General features: G+C 65.9%; 4 protein-coding genes across 17 annotated transcripts; 3 read left to right on the forward strand and 1 right to left on the reverse strand.

Moving 5' to 3' along the window:
* Positions 1-1,316: 1,316 nt before the first annotated feature.
* Positions 1,317-7,035, forward strand: PNPLA2 (patatin like phospholipase domain containing 2). The gene is made up of 9 exons (XM_045892965.3): positions 1,317-1,627; positions 3,496-3,728; positions 3,812-3,877; positions 4,254-4,463; positions 4,662-4,722; positions 4,827-5,003; positions 5,748-5,880; positions 6,101-6,223; positions 6,315-7,035. Exons 1-9 carry the CDS (start codon positions 1,441-1,443, stop codon positions 6,583-6,585), a joined length of 1,461 nt encoding a protein of 486 aa, XP_045748921.1. The 5' UTR covers positions 1,317-1,440; the 3' UTR covers positions 6,586-7,035.
* A 142-nt stretch (positions 7,036-7,177) lies between these two features.
* On the forward strand, positions 7,178-15,750 carry CRACR2B (calcium release activated channel regulator 2B). 11 transcript variants are annotated; one of them, XM_064575951.1, is made up of 11 exons: positions 9,668-10,340; positions 10,420-10,531; positions 10,967-11,141; positions 11,579-11,725; positions 11,853-11,943; positions 12,087-12,179; positions 12,394-12,560; positions 12,782-12,853; positions 13,103-14,016; positions 14,123-14,730; positions 15,543-15,750. In XM_064575951.1, exons 1-9 carry the CDS (start codon positions 9,987-9,989, stop codon positions 13,275-13,277), a joined length of 1,386 nt encoding a protein of 461 aa, XP_064432021.1. In that variant the 5' UTR covers positions 9,668-9,986; the 3' UTR covers positions 13,278-14,016; positions 14,123-14,730; positions 15,543-15,750. The 11 variants fall into 11 exon arrangements, with proteins under 11 accessions (XP_064432024.1, XP_064432025.1, XP_064432026.1 ...); XM_064575954.1 differs by lacking the exons at positions 14,123-14,730; positions 15,543-15,750 and adding exons at positions 7,178-8,774; positions 9,092-9,237 and having other exon boundaries at positions 10,149-10,340; positions 12,782-13,248; XM_064575955.1 differs by lacking the exons at positions 14,123-14,730; positions 15,543-15,750 and adding exons at positions 7,178-8,774; positions 9,092-9,210 and having other exon boundaries at positions 10,149-10,340; positions 12,782-13,248.
* Positions 15,454-19,608, forward strand: CD151 (CD151 molecule (Raph blood group)). 4 transcript variants are annotated; one of them, XM_064575962.1, is made up of 8 exons: positions 15,455-15,821; positions 16,730-16,863; positions 17,008-17,199; positions 17,604-17,678; positions 18,135-18,239; positions 18,346-18,504; positions 18,656-18,742; positions 18,868-19,608. In XM_064575962.1, exons 2-8 carry the CDS (start codon positions 16,783-16,785, stop codon positions 19,054-19,056), a joined length of 888 nt encoding a protein of 295 aa, XP_064432032.1. In that variant the 5' UTR covers positions 15,455-15,821; positions 16,730-16,782; the 3' UTR covers positions 19,057-19,608. The 4 variants fall into 4 exon arrangements, with proteins under 4 accessions (XP_064432033.1, XP_064432032.1, XP_064432031.1 ...); XM_064575961.1 differs by having other exon boundaries at positions 15,457-15,821; positions 16,776-16,863; XM_045892972.3 differs by having other exon boundaries at positions 15,549-15,821; positions 16,776-16,863; positions 18,833-19,608.
* A 1,239-nt stretch (positions 19,609-20,847) lies between these two features.
* On the reverse strand, positions 20,848-22,438 carry POLR2L (RNA polymerase II, I and III subunit L). Its single transcript, XM_045892980.3, has 2 exons — positions 22,280-22,438; positions 20,848-21,100 (listed from the first exon to the last, which is right to left on the reverse strand). The coding sequence occupies exons 1-2, from the start codon at positions 22,372-22,374 to the stop codon at positions 20,992-20,994; spliced, it is 204 nt and encodes a 67-aa protein (XP_045748936.1). The 5' UTR covers positions 22,375-22,438; the 3' UTR covers positions 20,848-20,991.
* Between the last annotated feature and the right edge of the window lie 38 nt (positions 22,439-22,476).

Consider the following 22,476-nt stretch of genomic DNA (forward strand, 5'->3'; position numbering starts at 1 on the left):
AAGAGGCAACAGATCTGTACTCTCAAACTATACAACACTTATGTGTAGGTCAAATTTAGTTAGATAACCCCTGCTTTCCTCTTTCCCAGTACCCAGGCCTGGGCTCCCCTCCCCACCAGTGCCTTTGTGCGTGGCACAGCCTGGGCAGCCCTGTGTCCTTCCTGGGTTAACTGCCCACACACTCCATCCTGTCTCAGTTCTCTTTTTGAGCTTATATAAACAATGTCTCCCCACCTCTACCCCCCAATTAGGGCTCCGTCTGGGTTGACCTTGCTCAACTGCTCTATCTTGTGCTGGCCCCTCTGCCAGGCACACTGTCAGTGCCAAGTATGGGTGGCTCACGGCACAGAGGCTGAGGGATGGACATCATGACCCAGATGGCCTGTCCCGAGGGGGTAGCCCTGCTCTGGCTTCTCAGCCTGGGCCTGGGTGGCGGGCGATCCCAAGCCACAGCCCAGACCTCCAGTCCTGGCACCAGCTGGGTCTTGAGCTGAGCTCTTGCCTGGGGAGTGGGTGCTCCTGGGGAGACAGAGGCATCCCACCACCCCAGCACAGACCAGCTCCTTGTTTGGGAGGTGGGGTGAGGCTCAGGGCCGGCTCCTGGAAGCAAGCCAGCCAACGCCTGCCCTACAGCCCAGGAGAAAAATGCGGAAAAGGGGCGGGAGGGTGACATCACTGGAGTGCTCCACCTGCTGGGGCAATTAGCGGGGGCGGGGCGGGGCGGGAGTCATACCCAAGTAGACCCCACAGCCTGAAGAGCCCAGGTCGGACGAAGTAAACCCAGGTTAGTGCCCAGCTATGGAGGGGCCGCGGCGGCGGGCAGCTGGGGCCTGAGGTCAGGTTGGGGTCTACCGCACCAGTGTTAGCTCTGCAAGTTGAGTGTGATTTGCATCCGCCCCTAGATATTTATGGGTCAGTCTGTGGGTGACTCAGTGGGTCCTGGGGGGGGGTCCCTGCCCTGGAGCGAGCTCCTCAGTGTCCCGAGTGGGTGTTGGAGGCGGACCCCAGAGGAACGGGCCGGTGACTGCCCAGACACCAGTGGCCCTTCCCTCGCAAGTATCCAGATTGATACGAGGCTCTCAGGGCCCCAGACTCCGTGCGTCCCAGGCCCGAGCTCGCCCCTCCCCACGCCCCTGCTACCGTGTGTTCCCTCGCGCTCCCCCCGGAGGCCCGGCCTTGGGGATCGGGGCCGGGGGCGGGGCTCCAGGGCCCCCGGAGGGCGCGGCCGTTCCCGGCGCGCTCCGATTGGGCCGCGCGTGCCGGCCCCGCCCCTGCCCACCCCCACTAAAAACACCGCCGCCGCCGCCGCGATCTAGCGCAGCGTCTCCGCCTCTGCCGGCGGAGACCTAGAGCTGGAGCGACCGCGGGGCCGACCGCGGCCCCAGAGCGAGCGGGAGCGCGCGGTGCGCAGCGAGCCCCGGAGCCCGGCGGGCCGCAGCGATGTTCCCCAAGGAGGCGACGTGGAACATCTCGTTCGCGGGCTGCGGCTTCCTCGGCGTCTACCACATCGGCGTGGCCTCCTGCCTCCGCGAGCACGCGCCCTTCCTGGTGGCCAACGCCACGCACATCTACGGCGCCTCGGCCGGGGCGCTCACGGCCACGGCGCTGGTCACCGGAGCCTGCCTGGGTGAGCGGGGCCGGGAGGGGGTCACGGCGCTGGTCACCGGAGCCTGCCTGGGCAAGCGGAGGCCGGACGGGGGGCCGCTGCCTCGGTGAACGGAGGCCGGGCGGATGCTCTTCGGGAGCGTAGAGCGGCCCCCCACCCAGTCCCTCCGCAAGGGGAAGCTGGCAGGGCCGCCGTGCGGTGGGGAGGGGGTCTCTGCCCGCGCCCAGGACCCCCACCGAAGCTCCGATCCCGGGAGCAGGCCCCGGGGCGGGGCCTGGTTTGTTTTGCTCCGAGGCGCCCCGGGATTGGGGTGCGGCCATGCGCACCTCTGGCGCCGAGGCTCAGGGCGCAAAGGCTGGAGGGTCTGGCAGGTGCAGCGGACGTATTTCATGGGGAAGAGAAAGTAACTCGCGGGCGGGACCGTGAGAGTTGGGGGAGAGGCCTCACCACCCCCGTAGCCCGGCAGTGGACTGGATGCCAGCGGTCACCGTGTCCTGGGGCTGCGCTGTTCCAGGCTGCCGTGTCCCCGGGGTCCTGTATGAGGGTGGCCTCTTAAGAGCATTTGGGCACTGTGGCCTGGTGCCTCCCAGGGCATCTGGAAGCTCAGGCCCGGGCGTGGCAAGCCCTCCCCTCCCCCCCTTCCCCTCCCCCCCGCACATCACCCACTGTGGGCGTGATTTGCATCCGCCCCTAGATATTTATGGGTCAGTCTGTGGATGGGTCCCCAGTTGTGGCCAACGTATTTTGCCCACTCCCTGGGGTGGGAGGTGCTTCTGAAACTTCCAGCCCCGTGGGCGGCATTGCAGAGGTCTGTGTGTATTGGGATGGACTTCTCCACTCACACACACTTCCGGCAGGGCGCTTGCAAGTGCTGTTTACGGCACACTGAGTACTTAGGGAGTCCTGGGAATGGTGCCCAGCCCCCAACCTACTAGGGCAGCCAAGGTGACAGAAGGGTCATCAGTTCTCAAATGCCAAGCCCAGCAGGAGCCTGTCCAGGGTTCTTCCCTGCCCCTTTCCCATGACCTTTGCCCTGAGGGAGGTGGGGTGGAAGGAGCACAACTCTCCATCCTTGGGACCTGGGGGTTCACCTCTGTGGCCCTGCCCCTCCCTCCCTTGGAAGCCTTCAGGCCATTGTGTCTCTCAGACCTGCCTGCTGGCCTCAGGACACACCTGGCTCCCACAGGACCTCCTCTTCCCACCCCCACGAAGCCTCTTTTCAGGAGTGGTCTTGGGCAACTGCAGTCCCCACAGCATGGCAGGTTCTGGCCCCACTTCTGACTAGGACCATGTGATCTGCAGCTCCTCCCCAAGGCCCTCCCACTCTGTGACCACTCCAGGGCCCCTGCTCCTGTCTTTGTGTGAGGCCAGTGCCCATAGGCTCCCAGGAAGAGTCTTGCTTGGCAGGAACTTGGTCTTGGCTGCAGTGGGTCACGATCATGCTTTCTCAGGGGTGGTGGGACCCCACTCTTTCCAGCCTCATGCCCACAGGCCTGTGCTGGGCTCCCTGGATCTGGATCTGGCCAAGTGGGTGAAGGCTAAGACTGGTCAGGGTTGAACCTCTGCCTTCCCCTCTTCCCAGGCTGGGGGCCACGCCAGGCCAGGCCTAATGACGCATGGATCGGGCCAAGCAGTTGGGAAATACCAGGCAGAGGGCAGGCCTTGGCCGCAGCTGTCAGCCCTCCCCGGGTGGTGGCCTGCCTCTGTGTGTCCAGGGGCAGGTAGCAGAAGTCGCAGTTGTGGGCCAGGCCCCGTGCTGGATACTGGGAATTCTCCAGGGTAGATGGAGATGCCACGAGTCTGTGTGCTGTGGGACTCTGGGTGTGGAACCATGGGGGGTGTGCTAAGCCAGGAGCGCTGGCCCCTGACCCTTGGCCCTTCTGACCTAGGCGAGGCAGGTGCCAACATCATCGAGGTGTCTAAGGAAGCCCGGAAGCGGTTCCTGGGTCCACTGCACCCCTCCTTCAACCTGGTAAAGATTATCCGTGGTTGCCTGCTGAAGACCCTGCCTGCTGACAGCCATGAGTGTGCCAATGGGCGCCTGGGCATCTCCCTGACCCGTGTCTCTGATGGCGAGAACGTCATTATATCCCACTTCAAGTCCAAGGATGAGCTCATCCAGGTGGGCCCTGGTGGGGCTGCATTGGGGGTGTACTATGAACTCCAGGCCTCTGCTCACCACCCCTCCCTGTCCCTGCCCCACAGGCCAATGTCTGCAGCACCTTCATCCCTGTGTACTGTGGCCTCATCCCTCCCTCCCTCCAGGGCGTAGTAAGTATCCCCTGGCACATTTCCTGGGTGATAAGAGTTGGCCAGTGTGTGAGCAGTGGGACACGGCAGTGGGGAAGAGGAAGGCCGTTGGTGCCCGCCCCCCCGACCCCTTGCGCTGCCTGTTGCCTCACTTCCCCCGAGTTGCTCAACAGCAGGCAGTCCCCCTGGAGACACATACTTCCTGTGGCTGTCTCCACCCCGCCCCCATGGTCTAGCCATCGGCCCAGCGGCCAGGCAGGCCTGTGGCCCGTGCCCAGTGCCCAGTGGGTGAAAGGCACAAAGGAAGTAGCCACTGGGTGGGGCCCAAGGTGGCCCAGTGGGCTAGCCAGCTTGGTCCTCAGGCCCCTCCCTGTGTAACCATGTGTCCCGGCCACAGCGCTATGTTGATGGTGGCATCTCAGACAACCTGCCACTCTACGAGCTCAAGAACACTATCACCGTGTCCCCCTTTTCGGGGGAGAGTGACATCTGCCCGCAGGACAGCTCCACCAACATCCATGAGCTCCGGGTCACCAACACCAGCATCCAGTTCAACCTGCGCAATTTGTACCGCTTGTCCAAGGCCTTGTTCCCGCCCGAGCCCACGGTGAGTCTGCTGGAGCCCCCGGGGAGCCCTGTGCCTGGCAGGCGGGGGCCTGCAGGGCCTCTCCACTGGGGCCACCTGTCCAGCCTGGATCCAAGCTAGCTTGGTGGAGGGGAGGGGTGGCAGGGATGCCAGGGCCTCTCGGGGGCAGGACAGGGCTCGTGTGGCCGCCTGCTCTAATTTACCACCCCGCTGCCGCAGGTGCTGCGAGAGATGTGCAAACAGGGCTATAGGGACGGCCTGCGTTTTCTGAGGCGCAACGGTGCGTGGGTGCCCCCAGGAGCGGCTGTGGGCGGGGTGGGATGGTGGCTCTGCACTGTCGTCCGGGCTGCAGAGCTGATCACCCGTCTGGGGGTCCCCACCCAGGCCTCCTGAACCGGCCCAACCCTCTGCTGGCGCTGCCCCCTGCACACCCACCTCCCCCCAAGGACGAGGATGTGGAGGATGCCCAGGCGGCCACAGGGAAGGCCCCAGGGGACGGCCACTTGCCGCCACCCCTGGAGGATCGCATCCTGGAGCATCTGCCTTCGCGGCTCAATGAGGGTGTGTGGAGGCGGGGGGGGGGGGGGGGGGGGGGGGGGGGCTCCTGGCTGGGGGTGGGGAATGAGGGTGGAGGCGGGGTGGGGGGGTGGGGGCTCCTGGCTGGGGGTGGGGAATGAGGGTGGAGGCGGGGTGGGGGGGTGGGGGCTCCTGGCTGGGGGTGGGGAATGAGGGTGGAGGCGGGGTGGGGGGGTGGGGGCTCCTGGCTGGGGGTGGGGAATGAGGGTGGAGGCGGGGTGGGGGGCGGGGGCTCCTGGCTGGGGGTGGGGAATGAGGGTGGAGGCGGGGTGGGGGGGTGGGGGCTCCTGGCTGGGGGTGGGGAATGAGGGTGGAGGCGGGGTGGGGGCGGGGCCTCCTGGCTTGGGGGGAATGAGGGTGTGTGGAGGCCGAGTCGGGGGGTAGGGGCTCCTGGCTGGAGGGGAAATGAGGGTGGAGGTGGGGTGAGGGGCGAATAAGGGTGTGTGGAAATGAGGGTGTGTGGAGGCGGGGTGGGGGGGTGGGGGCTCCTGGCTGGGGGGGAATGAGGGTGTGTGGAGGCCGAGTCGGGGCTAGGGGCTCCTGGCTGGAGGGGGAATGGGGGTGGAGGCGGGGTGGGGGGCGGGGGCTCCTGGCTGTGGGGGGAATGAGGGTGTGTGGAGGCGGGGTGGGGGGGGTGGGGGCTCCTGGCTGCGGGGGGAAAGCCGAGGAGCAGAGAGATCCTGGCCTCCCCAGCTGGCGGTCAGCTTCCCTCCTGCGTCCCACCCCCAGCCCTGCTGGAGGCCTGCATAGAGCCCAAGGACCTGCTGACCACCTTCTCCAACATGTTGCCTGTGCGTCTGGCCACAGCCATGATGGTGCCCTACACTCTGCCACTGGAGAGTGCGGTGTCCTTCACCATTCGGTGAGGGGAGTAGGGGGTTTGGGGCAGGGAGCACGGCGGACTGAACTTTGGGGTCATCCATGAGTGATGGACGCCCTAGGGGGAAAAGGCCACTGGTTGGGGGAGGCTGTAGAGATGCCGTGTCGAGGCTTCCAGAAGCTGGGGCGCAGGCAGGGGTAGAGCGGGCATGGGTGTGAGGGCCGAGCCGTAGACCCTGAGGCCATGCCTCCCGTCCCCCCAGCTTGCTGGAGTGGCTGCCTGACGTCCCTGAGGACATCCGGTGGATGAAGGAGCAGACGGGTAGCATCTGCCAGTACCTGGTGATGCGAGCCAAGAGGAAGCTGGGCAGCCACCTGCCCTCCAGGTGAGCCCCCCTCCCTGTTGTGTCTGCTCAGGGCCCGGAGCCTCAGTGGCATCCACGGAAGCCCTCTGGCCCTCCATCCCTCCCCCTGCAGGCTGTCAGAGCAGATGGAGCTACGCCGCACGCAGTCGCTGCCCTCTGTGTCGCTGTCCTGTACGGCCTACAGCCAGGCGCTGCCCAGCTGGATGCGCAACAGCCTGTCGCTAGGGGATGTGCTGGCCAAGTGGGAGGAACGCCAGCGCCAGCTGCTCCTGGGCCTTCTCTGCACCAACGTGGCCTTCCCGCCGGATGCCCTGCGCATGCGCACTCCCGCCAGCCCTGCCCCCACGCCCCCTCAGCTCTCACCCACCGTGCCCCCTTGCTGAGCGCCCTTGCTCCACCCTTCCCCAGCCCCCTGGGGCCCCAGTGCTGAGGGCTGGGCCCCCCAGCTTCCCTGCCCTGTGAGGTGGGGCCCTGGGGCGGGCTGAGGCCCCCCCACCCCACTCCCGGGCCTCTCTCCATTACTCCTGCAGCAGTAAGGAGAGGGGGCCCCTCACAGCTGCTAGAAGGGGACTTGCTGTCAACCCCCTCCACCAACCACTCACGTGCTGCCCCTGTGCCTCAGTCTCCCCCTCAGGCCCCACCCCAGAACTGGGGAGGAGGGCAGGGCTGCACCTCCTGGGGCCCCCAAGTCAGTGCAGTATTACCCCTGAGAACTTTGCACCTGCTCCTCCCTCCTCATTTGTCATGTTTTGCTGAAGAACATATGTGAAGAATTATTTATTTTCACCAAAGCAGATGGAATAAATGCCCGGGCTCAGTCCCTGCCTCCTTCACTCGTGTGTGACTCCTTGGCCAATGTCTCTCCTTCGGGTCAGGCTTTCAGGGGCCCTGTGCTCCTTGAGCCCGGCCTTCGGTCCTGCCAGCCAGGCCTGCGGCCTTCCCCTAAAGGCCCTTGTGGGCCTCCTGGGTTCTAGCGCACTTCTCTGGCTGGGGCCCATACGTTTGCCCCACTTCGTCCTGAGGTCTGCTGGCTGGCCCTTAGGCACAGCTTTCCAAGGGCCAGCGGAAATATTGGGACCAAGATCCCTGCTAAATAAAAACTAAGAAATGTTTACAAAAGGTGGCGTCTTCATTTCCACTCAATGGTGACGCAGGTGGTGTGGGGCTGATCTCAGGGTTGGATGGCTATGGAGGGTGGGGTTCCGCAGCTGAGCACCGAGGACCTGGGAGACACGGGGCCTGTTCTACTTTGGGCATTTGGCGCAAGGCGCTGGGCCTCCCCCCTTGGCAAACCTCACTGGCCAGCATACACACCTTCTCGATCCCCTGCCCCCTTCCCCACCAGTCTCCTGGGGTACCCAGTCTCCTGCCAATATATAGGAGGAGTATGGAATGTCAGGCTGGGTGAGGTCTGACCCCGAGGAGGCTGGACCTTGTTCCGTGGGAGACATAGTTTCCTGAAAACGTCCTCTGATCTGGACAGTCTGAGGGGATGCAGCCCTTCTTGGTGACCAAAAGGGCCCATGCGTGAGGGGCGCTGGAGCGAGCTGGGTGGCTGGCTGGCTGTCCAGAGCCCTTAGTCCTGACCAAGGTATCAGGCAGCTATGGAGGTGGTGGCAGCCCCCAGCCAACAATAACGGTGGGACTGCAGGACTGGGAGAGCCGGCTCAGCAGGTCCCCACGTGTCTGTGCCAGGAGCCGTCCCCCTCTGGCTCTCAAGGTCCTGTCCTGTAGGCCCAACCTGTTCTAGTTCAGCAGGATCCCAGGCTCCTGGAGAAGCAGAGGCTTCCAGACCCCCAACCACCCTCCAGGTGGGTACAGGGGCTGGGCTGGGGCTAGGGAGGGGGACCTTTGGCAAGAGAATGGGTTTTCTCTCCCCAGCAGGAAGGTCCCATGCCAGCCCCACCCGGCACCTTCTCCCAGTGCTCCTGCAAAGGGAACCCAAGTCAGGGCTGTGCCTCAAAAGGAGAGCTTGGGGGCAGGCTGTGGAGGAGAGGGCCTCCTTCTGCCCCCACCCCAACTCACTCGCTCCCACACTTGCACAGCTATCATGCCGCTGATTGAAATACCATTTTGTAATATATTACGAGCTAATTGTTTAACCACGGGAAAGACGAAAACTGGGAAAGCATAGGCAAGAAAGTTAAGTGCCCCCCACTCCGAGAGATAACCATTGAAGATATTTTGGTCTGTCTCCTGCCTGGCTTGGTCCTGCACACACTTTTTGGCGCCTTAAATCCGGATCTTCAGGACAGCCCCACCCTCCTCGCCTTAGCCCTGCTCGGGAAGGGTCCCCAGGCCAGCGGGGGCATCTCCGCCCGGCCGTGAGCTCCGCGCAGTCGGGACAGCGGGGGCCGGGCGAGGTGTGCGGCGAGAGCCGGGCCTCCCGGGCAGCGCCGAGAGGCGGAGACACTGGGACGGTAGCGGCGGCGGCTCCGCCCGGGCCCGGCCCACGCCGGGGTCTCAGTTCCTGCACGGCAGCGGGAGCCGCTCCGGGCCCGCGCCCCCCGCGCGCCGCCGCCTTTCCAGACGAGCTGCGGGCCGCGCAGCAGGTGCGGGGGGCGGCTCGCAGGTAAGCGCCTCGGGGGTCCCGCCGCCGCGCCCCGTCCCCGGTGGCCGCGGGGCGCGCCGACCCTCGCGTCTGGCGGGCGGGGACGCCGGGGCTCTGGGGAGCGGAGCGGCGGTGGGCGCAACGGCTCGCGGGCCCGGCCGGCCCTTCTTCCCCGCTTCCCCGGCCCGGCACCGCACAGCTTCCGGCTGGGATGGACCTCCAGTCCCGGGAGCCCACGAGCCGCGGGGGGTGGGGTGGGGGCACCCGCCGGGGCGAGGCGACGGCGCGAGGGGGAGACGTCCTGAGCCCCCCAGTCCCCTCCTCCCGCCTTTCCTCAGACCTGCACTCTTTGGAGATTGCGCCCCGACACCCCGCCGCGCCGCCCCAGGAATATAATATGGGCGGGAGAGAAAATCAAGGTCCTGGACTGAGAGGAGAGGATCCCAGAATCCCCCAGGTTGGGGGAAATGTCGCCACACTGGGGGTTAGCTTTGGGAAATCCGGGACCAGGGCGTTGTGGGAACGACAGGTGGCTCTGATTAGGGGCGGGGCGCCCCGCGGGGAGGGAGGCCCCGCGAAGTTTCCGCGAACTGGAGGGGGCGAGTCTGGCGGACCACAAGTGCCTATTGCTTGGGGGAAGGGCCATCAAGCCTAGAACCTGGCGTGTTCTTGACAAGGGCCATGGAAGGCATCGGCGTCCCAGGCTGAAACCCTGCATCTGCAACCCTTGGGGCCAGGGGCCCGGTGGGAGGGGCTGCGGCAGAAGGGGAGGAGCTTAAGTCGTCGGCCAGCCGGCTGGAGGCCAGGACTTCTGAGGCCCAGACTCAGGGGCTAAAGACTTAGCCAGGATTGGCTGAACGCTCCCGCTGGCCCGCCCGGTCAGCCAGGTCTCCAGGTGTCCAGCTTTAGGACCTGTTCAGCTCCTCCCCTCCGCTGGCCAGTCCCTCACCCAAGCTTTCTCCCCTCAGCTGCCAGGAGCCCCCACCTCCTTATTTTCCATCAGAGGTTTTCTGTAGCTGCCTCCCCCCACCCCCCGCCCCCAGGTTGCCCTCCCCCAGCTCCTCTCCTCCTGCACTGGCTGCCCTCTAAGCCACAGCCTCTAGCTCCCTGGGCAGCCCCCACAGCCCACAGGCCTGGAGCCTGCTTCACTTGCATCCATGACACCCCTTGCCTGCAGCACTACCCCCAAGTGACTGTCCTGCCCCCAGCTACACTCCTCTCTGGACCTCTGCCATGCCTTCTCCCGGCTTCCCACCTGGTGCAAGATGGCCCCTCTGTGCACTCACGGCTCCCTACAAGCTTAGTCCCCACCCATGGCCACTCCACCTTCCCTTCTCTCCCCCTCTCATCTCTCTTGAGCTTTGCTTTGGCCCTGACTGTTCCCTGACTTCACAGCGCATCATGGCAGAGACCCCCGCTCCCATGGCCAGGCCTGGGAAGCCCGGTGCTGGGGAGGCCCAGGAGGAGAAGGAAGTGGAGGAGGGGAGCGCCGGGAGGCCAAGGGCAGAGATGCTAGAGCAGGCCCAGGAATTGTTTCTGCTCTGTGACAAGGACGCCAAGGGCTTCATCACTCGGCATGACCTGCAGGTGAATCCCCAGTCCCAGGAGGCTGCCCCAGCCAGGGGCCGACCTTGGCAGCTCAGCCCTGCCATCCTTGCCTGGCTAGGGTCTGCAGAGCGACCTGCCCCTCACACCTGAACAGCTAGAGGCTGTGTTCGAAAGCCTGGATCAGGCCCACACAGGCTTCCTCACCGCCTGGGAGTTCTGCCTCGGCCTGGGTGAGCTGAGTCCCCGAGGCCCCCCTCCCCCCCACCCCGCTGCGCAGAGACCCTCCACCGGCACATGTGGGGCCCACACCCAACACACAGGGCGGCCTGTGCCTCGCCATGGCCTCCCTGCGGAGCTCGGACTGGTATCAATACACACAGGCACCAGATGTCACCAGAGGTGTGCAGCTGACCCTCCTGCTCCATGACCCCCTCCCTTCCGTGCCAAACCCCGGTGGGATGGGAGCCAGGCTTGCTCCACTCTGGCCCTGGGTGGGTGTTATCTCCCATTCCTAAACCAAGAATCAGGCCAGAATAAGGAAGAAAAACAGGAAACTGGGCTCAGAATAAGGACAGGATGTGTGTGTGGGGCGGCGGGGGGGTGAGTGGTGGCCGAGCGGGGTACTAACCCACAGCCTTGGTAATCTCACCTTCCCATGCCCACAGGGAAGTTTGTGGGGGTGGAGTCAGCCCAGGGTGCACTGCCCTCCCAGGCTCCAGAGGAAACCTTTGAGTCAGGCTGGTCAGATGTGCAAGGCACTGAGGACTCCCTGGAGGAAGAGGAGGAGGAGAGATTCTGCGAAGTGCTGGAGCAGCTGGGGGTGGCCCCAGCCCTCGGCGAGTGAGTTGGTGCTGAGGCGGCTCCCAGTTCCCTCCTCTACTATCTCCCCTTTGCACGCTGCCTGTCCTTGTCGCCCGCGTGTCTGTCCCAGTTCAGGGTCCCTATGCTGGGACTGGCCCAGTCGGTCTCTGTCAGCTGTGACACCTGGGAGGGGCTGAGCGTGATTTCCCGCAGAATTTGCATTTCAGGGGGCAGCCGACAAGGCTGTGGGAAGAAGGGCAGGCGCTGGGCACAGCCCTGTGTGTATACACCTCGCTGCCCCACAAGACCCGTACACACCGACCTCAGGCAGGGGCAGAAGCACCCACAAGAGGGGTACCCCGCATGCAGCAAACGCGGCTGGGCTATCCAGGGCTGCAAGTCTCCAGAGGGCTCACCCTTCGGGATGGGGTCGGGGAGCCCCCGTTTCAGTTTCAGCCCCTGCCCTCCCCCTGCAGGCAGCCAGCGGTGCGGACGCTCTGGACCCGGCTGCAGCGCGAGCGACCCGAGCTGCTGGGCTCCTTCGAGGACATTCTGATGCGCGCGTCGGCCTGCCTGGAGGAGGCGGCCCGAGAGCGGGACAGCCTGGAGCAGGCGCTGCGGCGGTGAGGGCGGGGACCAGGGCGGGGCCTGGGGCCCAGGTGGCTGGACTTCGGGAAGCAGTAGAGGCAGGGCTGGGGTCTGTAGTGCCGGCCGGCTCAAAGCAGCTGCCTCACCCCCTGCCCCCTGAAGGCGGGAGAGCGAGCACGAGAGGGAGGTGCGGTGTCTGTACGAGGAGATGGAGCAGCGGCTTCGCGAGCAGCGCCAGCGTCTGCGGAGTCAGGTGGGCCCGACGCCCCAGTCCCACCCCGCGCAGCCCGATCCCAGACGCACGTGTCTCCCTGACTCCGTTCCACCCGCACCCCCCACCCTGGCCCCTGCCCCTCCACCGCCCGCTGAGGCTCAGGAGCTCTCCGCGAATCCCAGGACCTCCCCCGGGAGGAGGGCAGAGGCCTCCTGGAGCTGGAGCTGCAGAGCCGCGAGCAGGAACTGGAGCGCGCGGGCCTGCGACAGCGGGAGGTGAGTGGCCGCCTGCCCCTGCCGGGGAGGGGTGGGACCCGCCGAGCCCAGGGCCCTGTCCCCACCGTCACCCACACACTCCCCGGTGTGCTTGAGGTCCCCTGGACCTCAGTGCCCCCGGCCCTGGAACCGCTGGGAGTCAGGGGTAAACGCAGCACCCCGAAGAAGAGGTGGAGGGATCCTTCCCAGCTTTGATCCCCCCCTCACTCCCCAGTTGGAACAGCAGCTGCAGACCCGGGCCAGCGAGCAGCGGGAGGCGCAGGCGCAGAGCGCCCAGCTGTGGCTAGCCAACGAGGCGCTGAGAACTCAGCTGGAGGGGGCGCAGGAGCAGCTCCGGAGACTGAAGGGCGATGTGCAGGGCCGCCGGGAGCAAACCCTACGGTGCCTGGGGGAGCAGGGAGGAGGCAAACCTTCAGGGGCGGGCCCGGGGAGGGGGTCGGGCTGGCGGGCGAGGCAGGACCGGATCGCTTTTGGGGCTCAGGTCTGGGCCACTTCCATCCCCATCCCATGTCCCAGCCCCGCCCTCAGGGTCTGCGTAGGCTAGGGCCGTGGGACGCCCCGACGAGCCTCCCTGCATCCCGGTCACCTCCTCCCTCCTGCAGAGAGGTGGCCACAGTCTCGAGGAACATGCAAAAAGAGAAGCTCAGCCTCCTGCGACAACTGGAGCTCCTCAGGTGCGGTCTGGCTCAGGCCCCACGAGGGAAGGGGCTTGGCACAGCTCGGGAGCTCCTAGCTCCCGACATTCCTGACCACTGCCTCATCCCACTTGGAGGAAGTCCTTCCTCGTGTCTCTCCTCCATCCCTCATGCGGCAGCCCCAGCCAGACACCCCTCTTCTGGTCTGAGGGAGAGCAGAGCCCGTATTCCCCACCCAGGAATGCTGCCTCTTGAGACCTCTTAGGGTGGTGGACTCCCCTTTCCTAGGGAGCTGAACACGCGGCTACGGGACCAGAGGGACGCCTGTGAGGCCAAGTGGCTGGGCAGTGGTCGAAGGAAAGCTCTGGCCGTGGCGCGCTTGCCGGGGCCCACCTGTTGCTGCTGCTGCAGCTGGGCTCGCCCTCCGAGACGTGGCTCTGGCCACCTTCCCAGTGCCCGCTGACCATCCCCAAGAGACTCCCTGGGCGTTACTCGGAGAAGCTGCCCCTTGAAGGTGGTGCGTCGTGGCTAGGGGCTGCCCATCCAGGATGTGGGCTCTATTTAGTGGACTGTCTGACCTGCCTGCATGCAGATATGAAGGAACTAACTTAGGACTGGTCAGTCTCCTGTGCCTCCCTGCTGGTCCTCATGCTGTCCCCATCCCATCAAACCCATCTCTGACCAGCAGAAAAACGCCCTCCTCCTAATAAAGTCCACGACTGCACTGTGACCTCCTTGGCCTATGTGGGCGGGAGCCACACTACACACATGGGGTGTCCATGGTACACTCAAGGCAAGTGTGTAGCACAGATGCAGGGCCCTGTGGTGCTGGGGCTGCAGATGTCCCCGCATGTCTCTGGTCACGCCTTCAAGACCTCGCTGTCCATTAAAGCTGAAGCCCCAAGGGGCCCCTCTGTGGGAACAAGGGAACTGAGGCCCATTGTCTCACTAGGGAGCCTGCTCCTGGCCTCAGTTGACCACCCCCTCCCCAAACCAGCCCGCCCTGAGTGGGACCTCCAAAAGGGTCTGCAGCCACTGCTCACGCCCCTCCCTCCACCCTCCCTGGGAAGCTGGGAGCTGTTGGCCAGAATCATGAACCCTGGGCAAGGAGCTGGGGACGAGTGCTGCCCACTGTCCATGGAGAACTATTCCAAATGACTGCAGATTCTGACCAACCCTGCCTGGGTCTGGGCATGAGCCTGGTGGGTTGGGAGTCCCCTCCCCCTCCTCACTCCCACTGTCGGTTTCCCAGTCTCCCAGGTCAGCAGGCTCTGCCCTGTTTCCCTCACTCCTTTCCACCCCTCCCAGGACCGATGCCTTCCAGACTGAACTGTCTCTGGCAGGGACCCCAGGCCTCCGCTCCAGGCTGTCCTCCATAGTGCACCCAAAGAGACCCCACTCTTGCATCTGATCACACCTCCAGATCCTCCCCCAAGGCCAGCATCTGTTCTGCCGACCCTGCAGCCTCCGGTGGTCCCTGGGTTTCGAGGAGAGAACCAGAACCGGGGCTGGGCCTGGAGAAGGGCCGGGTCTTGGACACAGTCCGGAGCCCTGGCCGGGCTGGCCGCCGTCGCCACCCCCACCGCCCCCAGCCCAGCTCCTCCGTCTCCGAGGGTGTAAGTCCTTGGCTGGGCTACGGGCGCCCGCGGGCTGCAGCACGCCCGCCTGCGCAGTCCCGGGCGGACCCCCAGCCCAGCGCCGGCTGAGGCGCCCGCCGCGCCGCCGTTGCGTGCGGCGCACTGTTCGGACCTGCCCCGCGCCCGCCGCCGTGGGCGGGGCCTGCGGATCGTAGGCGGAGCGCGTCGCCCTCGCAGGCCCCGAGCCCGCCGTGCAGTCTCAGCGCTCCGAGCCGCCCCCGCCCCCGCCCCCCCGCCCCCGCCCCCGTCGCCGCCCGGCGGGACTCGGACGCGTGGCCGGTGAGTCCGCCGCCTGGCCAGGCGGGCCGGGAGGGGCCGGGTGTGCCGGGGCCCTGCGCGGCCCGGACCGCGAGGCCCGGCTGCAGGCGCCAGGAGGCAGGGCCGGGAGGGCCGGGAGGGCCTGGAGGCCCGGTCCGCCGACCCGGCAGCAGCGCGCGCGCCGGCCCTCTCCGGAGGGAGCCGGACGCCGGGGAGCCGGGTGGGCGGAGGGGCCCCCGGGGCGGGGGCTAGGCGCCTCCTGGGTCTTCGCGCAGGCCTGGCGGCCCCTTCGGCCCCATCTGAGCACCTTCGTCATTGTCTCTGGACATTGGTGCCCTTCCCTCCGCCTGGGTGCAAGTGGGCGCGCCGTCGGCTCGCCCGGCCAGGGGCGGCGGCTTCACCGCGGTGACGCGCGGCTGCCTCCCCGGGCCTGGCTGGAGCGGAGTGCGGGGCCCCGGGTCTTGCCCCGGCCGCCGACGGCCCCGCTGAGTTGCAGGGGCTGGGGTGGGGCCGCTCTGTCCCAGGCCGGAGGAACTATTTCTGGCCGGCGCTTTCCCAGGGGGCTCACATCCGCCAGGCCTCTCGGAAAGAGGGGCCCCTCCCCCGCCGGTAGTCCGCGCGTGGGCCGCGGGGGCCGGGACCTCTCCACGGGCCCAGGGCCAGCCTGCGGGCGCGTGGGGCTTCCATACCCCCAGCCCCGTGGTACGGGGCTGCGTCTTTTTTCTGCCCGGGCTGCAGGTACTGCTGCGTGGTGGGGTAAGGGACAGGGGCGGGTCTGGCAGGAAGGCCCAGGGTGGGGTGCCTGGAGGAGTGAGTGATCCCTCCCCTCCCAGGATCACACTGTCCAGAAATGTTTTCTGCCCTGCCCGCCCAAGCCCAGACCAGAATACCGGGCCTGGCCTCTCCCCTCCCTGCCGCTGGGAGTTGACGCTGTCTACTCTGGAAGCCCAGCTCCGGATCCGCTGCCAGGAGCGGCCACAAGGAAGGGTGACAGGATCCTGCCTGTCCAGCGTGGGCCAGACCTGTAACCCGTCCCTGCCCTTCTAGCGGAGCCTCCTAGGGAACTTCCGGACACCTGTCTGACGGAGGAACCCGTAGCCCCCAGCAGCCAGGTGAGTGCTGGGTGGGGCGGGTGAAAGTTCAGCTCTGGGTGGTGCTGGGCCTGTCTGGAAACGTGGCCTGGGGCGTCCAGCTGCCCTTTGTGCCCCAGGGCCCTCTCCCACCCTCCCCAGTGCAGACACCCCACAGCAGAGCAGGCAGGGTGTCCCCGGGTGCCACTGGGGAGGAGTACAGCCTGTAGCTTCTTGTCTTGCTGCGGGGGGGGGGGGGGGGGGGGGGCTGTCCCCTTTCCATTAATGAGGACCAACTGAGGAAGTACCCCCCAGGTCTGGGGAATGTGTTTCTGCTCTATTCTTCCCACCTTGGTGAAGAGGAAGGCAGGCCTTCCCTTTAACAAAAACCTGAGGGTCTTCCCTGAGGCCACGTCACTAGTAAGGGGCAGATCAGTCTGAGTGGCCTCCTCCCCTCCAGCCTCGGGTAGGCTCCTGCCAGCCTGCGGCCCTGCCAGCCTGTGACGTGGAGCCCCGGGAATGTTGTGTGTGTGTGTGTGGGGGGGGGTGGGGCCTGCATGAGCTCACCCTGAGGTGCCTGCTGGGGCTTCCTACCCTGGCTGCCAGCAGGGGTGAGTCAGCCGGTAATGGTTGGGGTCCTCCATGTCTCCCTTGTGTCCTGGGCTCTAGTCAAGGAAGCCAGGCCCTTCAGTCCTCCAGGGCCTGGCCTTCAGCTTGGCTGTGGGCAGTAAACATCCAGCATGGCTGCGTGGGGTGGGTTTCGGGGGCTGGCGGGGGGGAGAGGGGAATGAGGCTCCTGAATTGCTCTCCCAGGAAGCATCCTGGTTCTTATGGACACCTTCCCGGGCCCTTCATTTGGGGCAGATAGTTGGCTGGGCTTCAGCCAGGGGCCGGCCTGGGCATGTGTGTCCCCTCTTACTGTCCCCACTGGTGTCTGGCTGACCTCCCAGTCAGGTCCTGGTGGTGTGGGCTCTCTGACATCCCCTCGCTTCTCAGCCCCAGGATGGGGGAGTTCAACGAGAAGGCGACATGCGGAACCGTCTGCCTCAAGTACCTGCTCTTCACCTTCAACTGCTGCTTCTGGGTGAGGAGTGGGCGCCCCTCCCCCTGCCTCCACCGGCGTTTTCTCCCTCCCTTCCCTGGTCCCTGAAGGAGCCTTGGCCTGGGAGCTCAGCCCCATCTCTCAGACCTGGGGCCAGAGGTGGTGACCAGGGTGCACTGCCCACAGCTGGCTGGCCTGGCCGTTATGGCAGTGGGTATCTGGACGCTGGCCCTCAAGAGTGACTACATCAGCTTGCTGGCCTCAGGCACCTACCTGGCCACAGCCTACATCCTGGTGGTGGCTGGAGTTGTCGTCATGGTGACCGGTGTTCTGGGCTGCTGTGCCACCTTCAAGGAAAGGCGGAACCTGCTGCGCTTGGTTAGCAGGGCGTGGCCGGCACTGGGGTGGTGGGTGGGAGTCGGGGTGTAGCTGAGGGGGGCTCCCCACCAGGCTGCTGGGGGGGCCCTGATGAGAAAGAAGGGACTGTTGGGGCTCAAGGGTGACACTGCAGCCTCTGCTGTACTCACTGTGGTGGGGGGGGTCCCAGGCCACTTGTCCAGCCCCGAGTCCCCACATCCCAGCTGGGCGCACTGAGGGAAGACAGCAGTTCCGAGGGAAAGCGTCAGGGACTGCCAGCACCCACCTGCTGCCTGGAGCCCTCTGTGGCCACTTGGGGTCTGAGGCTGGGGGCTCTGCTCTGTTGTGCCTGGACACTAGGAGTCCTCACGGGACAGGGAGGTCTGTGTCCAGCCCCACCTAACTGGGTCCCTGCCCACCCCCAGTACTTCATCCTGCTCCTCATCATCTTTCTGCTGGAGATCATTGCTGGCATCCTGGCTTACATCTACTACCAGCAGGTGAGGGGCCTGGACGGACAGGAACATGGAGGGACACATGCAGTAAGATGGACGTGTGCATGTGGGGATACACAGGTCCACGCATGCAGGGACACATACACACAGATGTGCCGTGTAAGAAGACAGGGATACACACACACACACACAGACACAACCCCCCCATGCTCCAGAGCTGACCACTGGGCCATCAGGCCCTGGGGGTGGGGCTGGGTCACTGTGGGGACTGACAGCAGGGATGGAAGCGTCCATGGGATCTGGAGCTCCCTCCCTGTCCCCAACCGTGTCCATGGCCACCTGGTGACTCTCCCAGTCCCCTCTCCCCAGCCAGCATCGGGCCCTAGTGCTGCTTGGAGGCCTCCCTGAACCTCTTCCCCATCTGCATCTGCCTCCACCTGTCCCACCTGGGGGGGGGGGTCTGAGACTGTGCAGCCGGAGCTGTCACCACCTCACCCCCAGCTGAACACCGAGCTCAAGGAGAACCTGAAGGACACCATGAGCAAGCGGTACCACCAGCCAGGCCACGAGGGCGTGACCAGTGCTGTGGACAAGCTGCAACAGGAGGTGGGTGGTGGCGCAGTGGGGATGTGTGCACACCCCCACGGGCCTCCCCGGACCTCTGGGGGGGTCCCTGCCACGGGGGCTCAGCCGGGCCGTGTTCCTACCGCAGTTCCACTGCTGTGGCAGCAACAACTCCCAAGACTGGCGGGACAGCGAGTGGATCCGCTCGGGCCAGGCCGGCGGCCGCGTGGTGCCCGACAGCTGCTGCAAGACCCTGGTGCCGGGCTGTGGGCAGCGGGACCACGCCTCCAACATCTACAAGGTGGAGGTAGGCCGGCAGGCGCCTGGGCTCCCTGGGGAGGGGCTGAGGAGCCAGGGGCCCAGGATGCCCCGGGGGTGGGGGGGTGGGGGCTGGTGTGGTCACACCCCAAGGGGGTTGGACTCGCTCGCCTTCGGCGCCCCTACCCCTACCCTGCCAGGGCGGCTGCATCACCAAGCTGGAGACCTTCATCCAGGAGCACCTGAGGATCATCGGGGCCGTGGGCGTGGGCATCGGCTGCGTGCAGGTGCGGGGATGGGGCGGGACAGGCCCTGGTGGGTGCAGGGGACGCCATGGGGCTGGCGCTGTGCCGCGCTCACGCTGCCCTGTGCCCCAGGTCTTCGGCATGATCTTCACGTGCTGCTTGTACAGGAGCCTGAAGCTGGAGCGCTACTGAGCGTGCCGGACGGTGCCCACGCGGGCCGCAGCCTCACGCCACCTGACTACGAGCTGACACTACTGAGGGCCGGGGAGCTGGGGTCCCAGGACGCTGCTCCCTCCCCACTCTGCCAGGGAGGGGCTGTTCTCAAGCCCCTGTGCGCCCCCCACGCCATCACGTGACCTCTGGGGACCCCTACCCTCAGAGGGAGCTGCCAGTGCCTTTCTCTGCAGACCAAAGGCCTGAGACCCCCCCCCCCCCCCCGCCCACAGCAGGGAAGCAGTACTTCTGCCTGGGGGGGGGCGGGGCGGGTCTCGGGGTGTTCCCTGCGCTCAGCCAGAGGGGCTGGCCCACCGTCGGGTGCTCCCAGACCCCCGGACACACCCCCTCATGGTGGTCAGGGCAAGCCTGAGGGGGGCACTGCTGGGTGGGGCAGAGCCTGGGAATATGCCCGCCACGGGCCCCAAGACCCCCAGCCCACTCCCGGGAAAGCCAAGCTAGCCCTGTCCTGCGGGTCCTGTGCCGCTGCCCCCCCACCCCCCCGCCCCGGCTGCCCTAAGGCCCTGCTGGGACTTCCCCACCACTCTCCCCACTGAAAGGCCGCAATTCACTTGCTCTTGTCCTGTCCCCTTCCCAGAAGCGGGGGGCTTGTGGGTTTTATTCACTGCTGTATCACAAATGCCAAAACTGCTTGTGCCACGTAATAGGCGTTCAATAAATGTTTGTGGAACAGACACGTGAGCTTAGCTGTGTCAGTGAGACAGGGTCCTGGTCCTCAGGGCCTTCCCCTGCCAGCAGGGTGGACAGAACCACCCACCTAGTGCCAGGACAAGGGGCCAGGACAGCACATCCTGGTGCTCCAGGGCAGCCACGTGTGAGCCAAGGATGGACAGGACTCCAGGGAGAGGAGGCCAGTCACAGGGACACTGAGGCGGGCTGAGAAGCCAAAAAACCTTGCCCATTCTGGGACAGAAAAGTGGTGGCAGGGCCCGAGCCTCCCAGAGGCAATGGAGACCTCAAATGGCCTGGACCTGCTTGTTTCCAAACGCCCTTCTGGCCCATGTAGCCATTAGGGAAGGCGGGGGGCAGCCTCTCGGACCCGACATGAGAGGCCCAAGCTCTGCGGGACCCATACCCTGGGCAGACCCTACCTCCCCCTGCCCCCGCAGCAGGTTTGTTCACTGGCCCTCAGAGGACCCCATGTCCCATGTCCGGGCAGCAGTGTTTGCCCTGAAAAAGGTGCCAAAGAAAGTTGCCTCCCTCTCCTAACCACACACTCCTGCCTACTGCCTGCTGGAGGGCACCAGGGCTTGCCGGACTCCCGTCCAGGGTGATAGCTGCTGGCTCGAAGCCTCAGCCTGAGCTGCAAGAGGACAGAAGCCCCTGGCAGATAGCTCTTCGGGCAGGCCCAAGGGACTCAATGCTAATGCCCAGGGCACTGGGAGCTTGGCGAACCCTGACACCCAGCAGAGCCTCCTCAGGGCCGCCCTCAACCCACTGTGAGGGCCTCAGGGCTGGCTGTGGAGGCTGGGCACTGCCTCTCCCCCTCCACAAGGACTTGGCCAAGGGAAGGGGCCTGCTGAGCTTGGAGCCTCGAAGCTTCTGGCAGTAAGACCCTCAGGACGGGCCGCCGAGACCACAGCAGGCATTCTATTCAGGGCCCAGAAAATCTGGTTCTTGATATCCTGGGAGAGGATGTGAGGATCTCTGTGCTTGGCCTACAGAGCACCCAGGACCTGGGGGTGGGCGTGCCAGGGTCCCGGAGCCCCAAACCCAAGCGCTCTTGGCTGTCTGCACCTGTGAGAGCCCACACTCCAGAAGGAGACCCCCCCACCCCTGCTGAATGGCTGCCACTTGGATGGCTCTCCCTCCCCCTGGGCAGCGAGAGCCACGTCCACCCCAAGCAGCTTCAGGCACGAGGCAGGACACACAAACACCAGCAGGCAGGGAGTCACCCAAAGCCAGGCCAACTGTTAGGATCTGCTCATGGTTCTACAAAGACCTTTACTGGACAGTTCCTTCCAGAGCAGAGACACACCCTCAGGCGGCGGGCAGGATGCAGTGGGGCAAGGCGCCGACCGCCCCGGGTGAGCACGGCGGGCGGCGGGCGCCACACGTCACTTCTCCAGAGGTGCGTAGTTGAGCAGCTTCTCGATCAGGTCCACGTGTGCGAGCAGCATGCGGCGGCAACAGTACCGCTTCAGGCCAAGCGCATCCAGGGCATCCCTGTGGTGAGAGGAGCAGACCACACCCTGTTCATCCAGGCAGTCCTGGGGGGACAGAGGGCCCTGCGCCGCATGCCCGTGCCACATGTCAGGGAGGGAAGTCTCTCCAGGAAGCCATCTCTCTCTGGTTTCTCAAGCCAATTAGAGTTGTCAGTGTGCCTGGGACCCAGCCCAGTCCCCCTAAAGGCTTCCAGAAAATTCCCACAGCACTGCTCGGTTGTGCAGAGATGGCAAGTTGGGACAGAGGAGGCCAGGTTGGTTGGTTCCTGCCCAGGGCATCTCGCGCGGGGGGGGGGAGGTGTCCTGTGCAGGCTTCCAGCCGTTCACTCACACTTGGTCACTCTCACAGACTCATCAAGACCTGGCATGAGCACTCAGCCCAGCCCTGGCCTCTGCCCGATTCACCCCCAAACACCCCAGGCCCAGGGTTCAAATGTGATCAGCACAAGGGACTGTCCACACAGGGGCCCAGAGTCCACCTGTGCGAGGGGACAGAGATTCAGACAAACCTGGTGGTGACTGCAGTGCTGAGGGGCAGGGACAGGAAAAAAGCCCCCAGAACAACCCGCTACTGGCGGCTGTGTGGCCAGGAAGCTTGTTCTACGTCCCACAGGACAAGAGGGTTTGGGGGACAGGGGTGGGTCTAACAGCGGAGAGAGGTTAGGGAGCAGGTGGCCAGGGAGGAAGCAGAGCGCTTAACTGAGGTGGACAGGTGCCATGACTTTCCCAAAGGACACCTACAAGTGCCAAGATACTGGGGCTTGACGCCCAACTCCCCTCCTCTCCCTAAACTGCAAGGCGGGGCGAGGTGGTGGCAACGCTTTCCTGCGAGCAGGTCAGTAGAGGAGGGTTGGCAGAGAGCCTGGGGGGCGGGGGGAAGCCCCTGCAGCGTCACCTGGAGTCTGGTACGAGCGCCCGCCGCCTGGCCAGGGCCGCGAGAGCCGGCCCGCCGTTCCCTCGCCCCCGCACCCAGCAGGAGCCCACCTGCACACCGCGGCCCCCGACCTCGCCCTCTGCCCCTGCGCCCACGCCCCACGGATCGCGGCCCCTCTACCCCGGGCCCCCACCGCCGCCCCTGAGCCCCGCAACCCCTGACCCGCGAACGAGACGTCGCCCCGCGCCCCCGCAGGCGAGGACCCCTCGACCCCGGCTCCCCACCCCCGCCCGGTGCGGGCCTCACCCCTCGGTGTACTCGGCTTGCAGCAGTCCCAGGTAGGCTTCCCACTTGTTGCCGACGATCTTGCCGCACGTAAAGCAGCGGACCGGGATGATCATGGCGGCAGCAGCGCGGCGCCCGCTCTGCCCGATCGCGCTGAGCTTCCGCCGCGGCCGGCCCCGCCCAGGGCGCGTCCATGGCGCGGGGGGGGAGCCCCGTCC

This window comes from Mirounga angustirostris, unplaced genomic scaffold (genome assembly GCF_029215605.1).
Source record: "Mirounga angustirostris isolate CCGP_5_RB_7025 unplaced genomic scaffold, mMirAng1.0.hap1 SCAF_13, whole genome shotgun sequence".
Lineage (NCBI taxonomy): Eukaryota > Metazoa > Chordata > Mammalia > Carnivora > Phocidae > Mirounga > Mirounga angustirostris.

What these genes read in the sequence shown, in the direction of transcription:
- PNPLA2 (XM_045892965.3), top strand. Translation starts at nt 1,441, where the DNA reads ATGTTCCCCAAGGAGGCGACGTGGAACATCTCGTTCGCGGGCTGCGGC. An exon ending in TGTTCCCGCCCGAGCCCACG is followed by an intron (nt 4,464 to 4,661) that starts GTGAGTCTGCTG and finishes CCGCTGCCGCAG; the next exon opens with GTGCTGCGAGAGATGTGCAA. An exon ending in GGCAGCCACCTGCCCTCCAG is followed by an intron (nt 6,224 to 6,314) that starts GTGAGCCCCCCT and finishes CTCCCCCTGCAG; the next exon opens with GCTGTCAGAGCAGATGGAGC.
- POLR2L (XM_045892980.3), bottom strand. Translation starts at nt 22,374, where the DNA reads ATGATCATCCCGGTCCGCTGCTTTACGTGCGGCAAGATCGTCGGCAAC. An exon ending in CAAGCCGAGTACACCGAGGG is followed by an intron (nt 21,101 to 22,279) that starts GTGAGGCCCGCA and finishes CTCTCACCACAG; the next exon opens with GGATGCCCTGGATGCGCTTG.
- CD151 (XM_064575962.1), top strand. Translation starts at nt 16,783, where the DNA reads ATGGGGGAGTTCAACGAGAAGGCGACATGCGGAACCGTCTGCCTCAAG. An exon ending in GGCGGAACCTGCTGCGCTTG is followed by an intron (nt 17,200 to 17,603) that starts GTTAGCAGGGCG and finishes GCCCACCCCCAG; the next exon opens with TACTTCATCCTGCTCCTCAT. An exon ending in TGGGCATCGGCTGCGTGCAG is followed by an intron (nt 18,743 to 18,867) that starts GTGCGGGGATGG and finishes CTGCTTGTACAG; the next exon opens with GAGCCTGAAGCTGGAGCGCT.
- CRACR2B (XM_064575949.1), top strand. Translation starts at nt 9,987, where the DNA reads ATGCCTTCTCCCGGCTTCCCACCTGGTGCAAGATGGCCCCTCTGTGCA. An exon ending in TCACTCGGCATGACCTGCAG is followed by an intron (nt 10,341 to 10,419) that starts GTGAATCCCCAG and finishes TTGCCTGGCTAG; the next exon opens with GGTCTGCAGAGCGACCTGCC. An exon ending in GTGGCCCCAGCCCTCGGCGA is followed by an intron (nt 11,142 to 11,578) that starts GTGAGTTGGTGC and finishes CTCCCCCTGCAG; the next exon opens with GCAGCCAGCGGTGCGGACGC.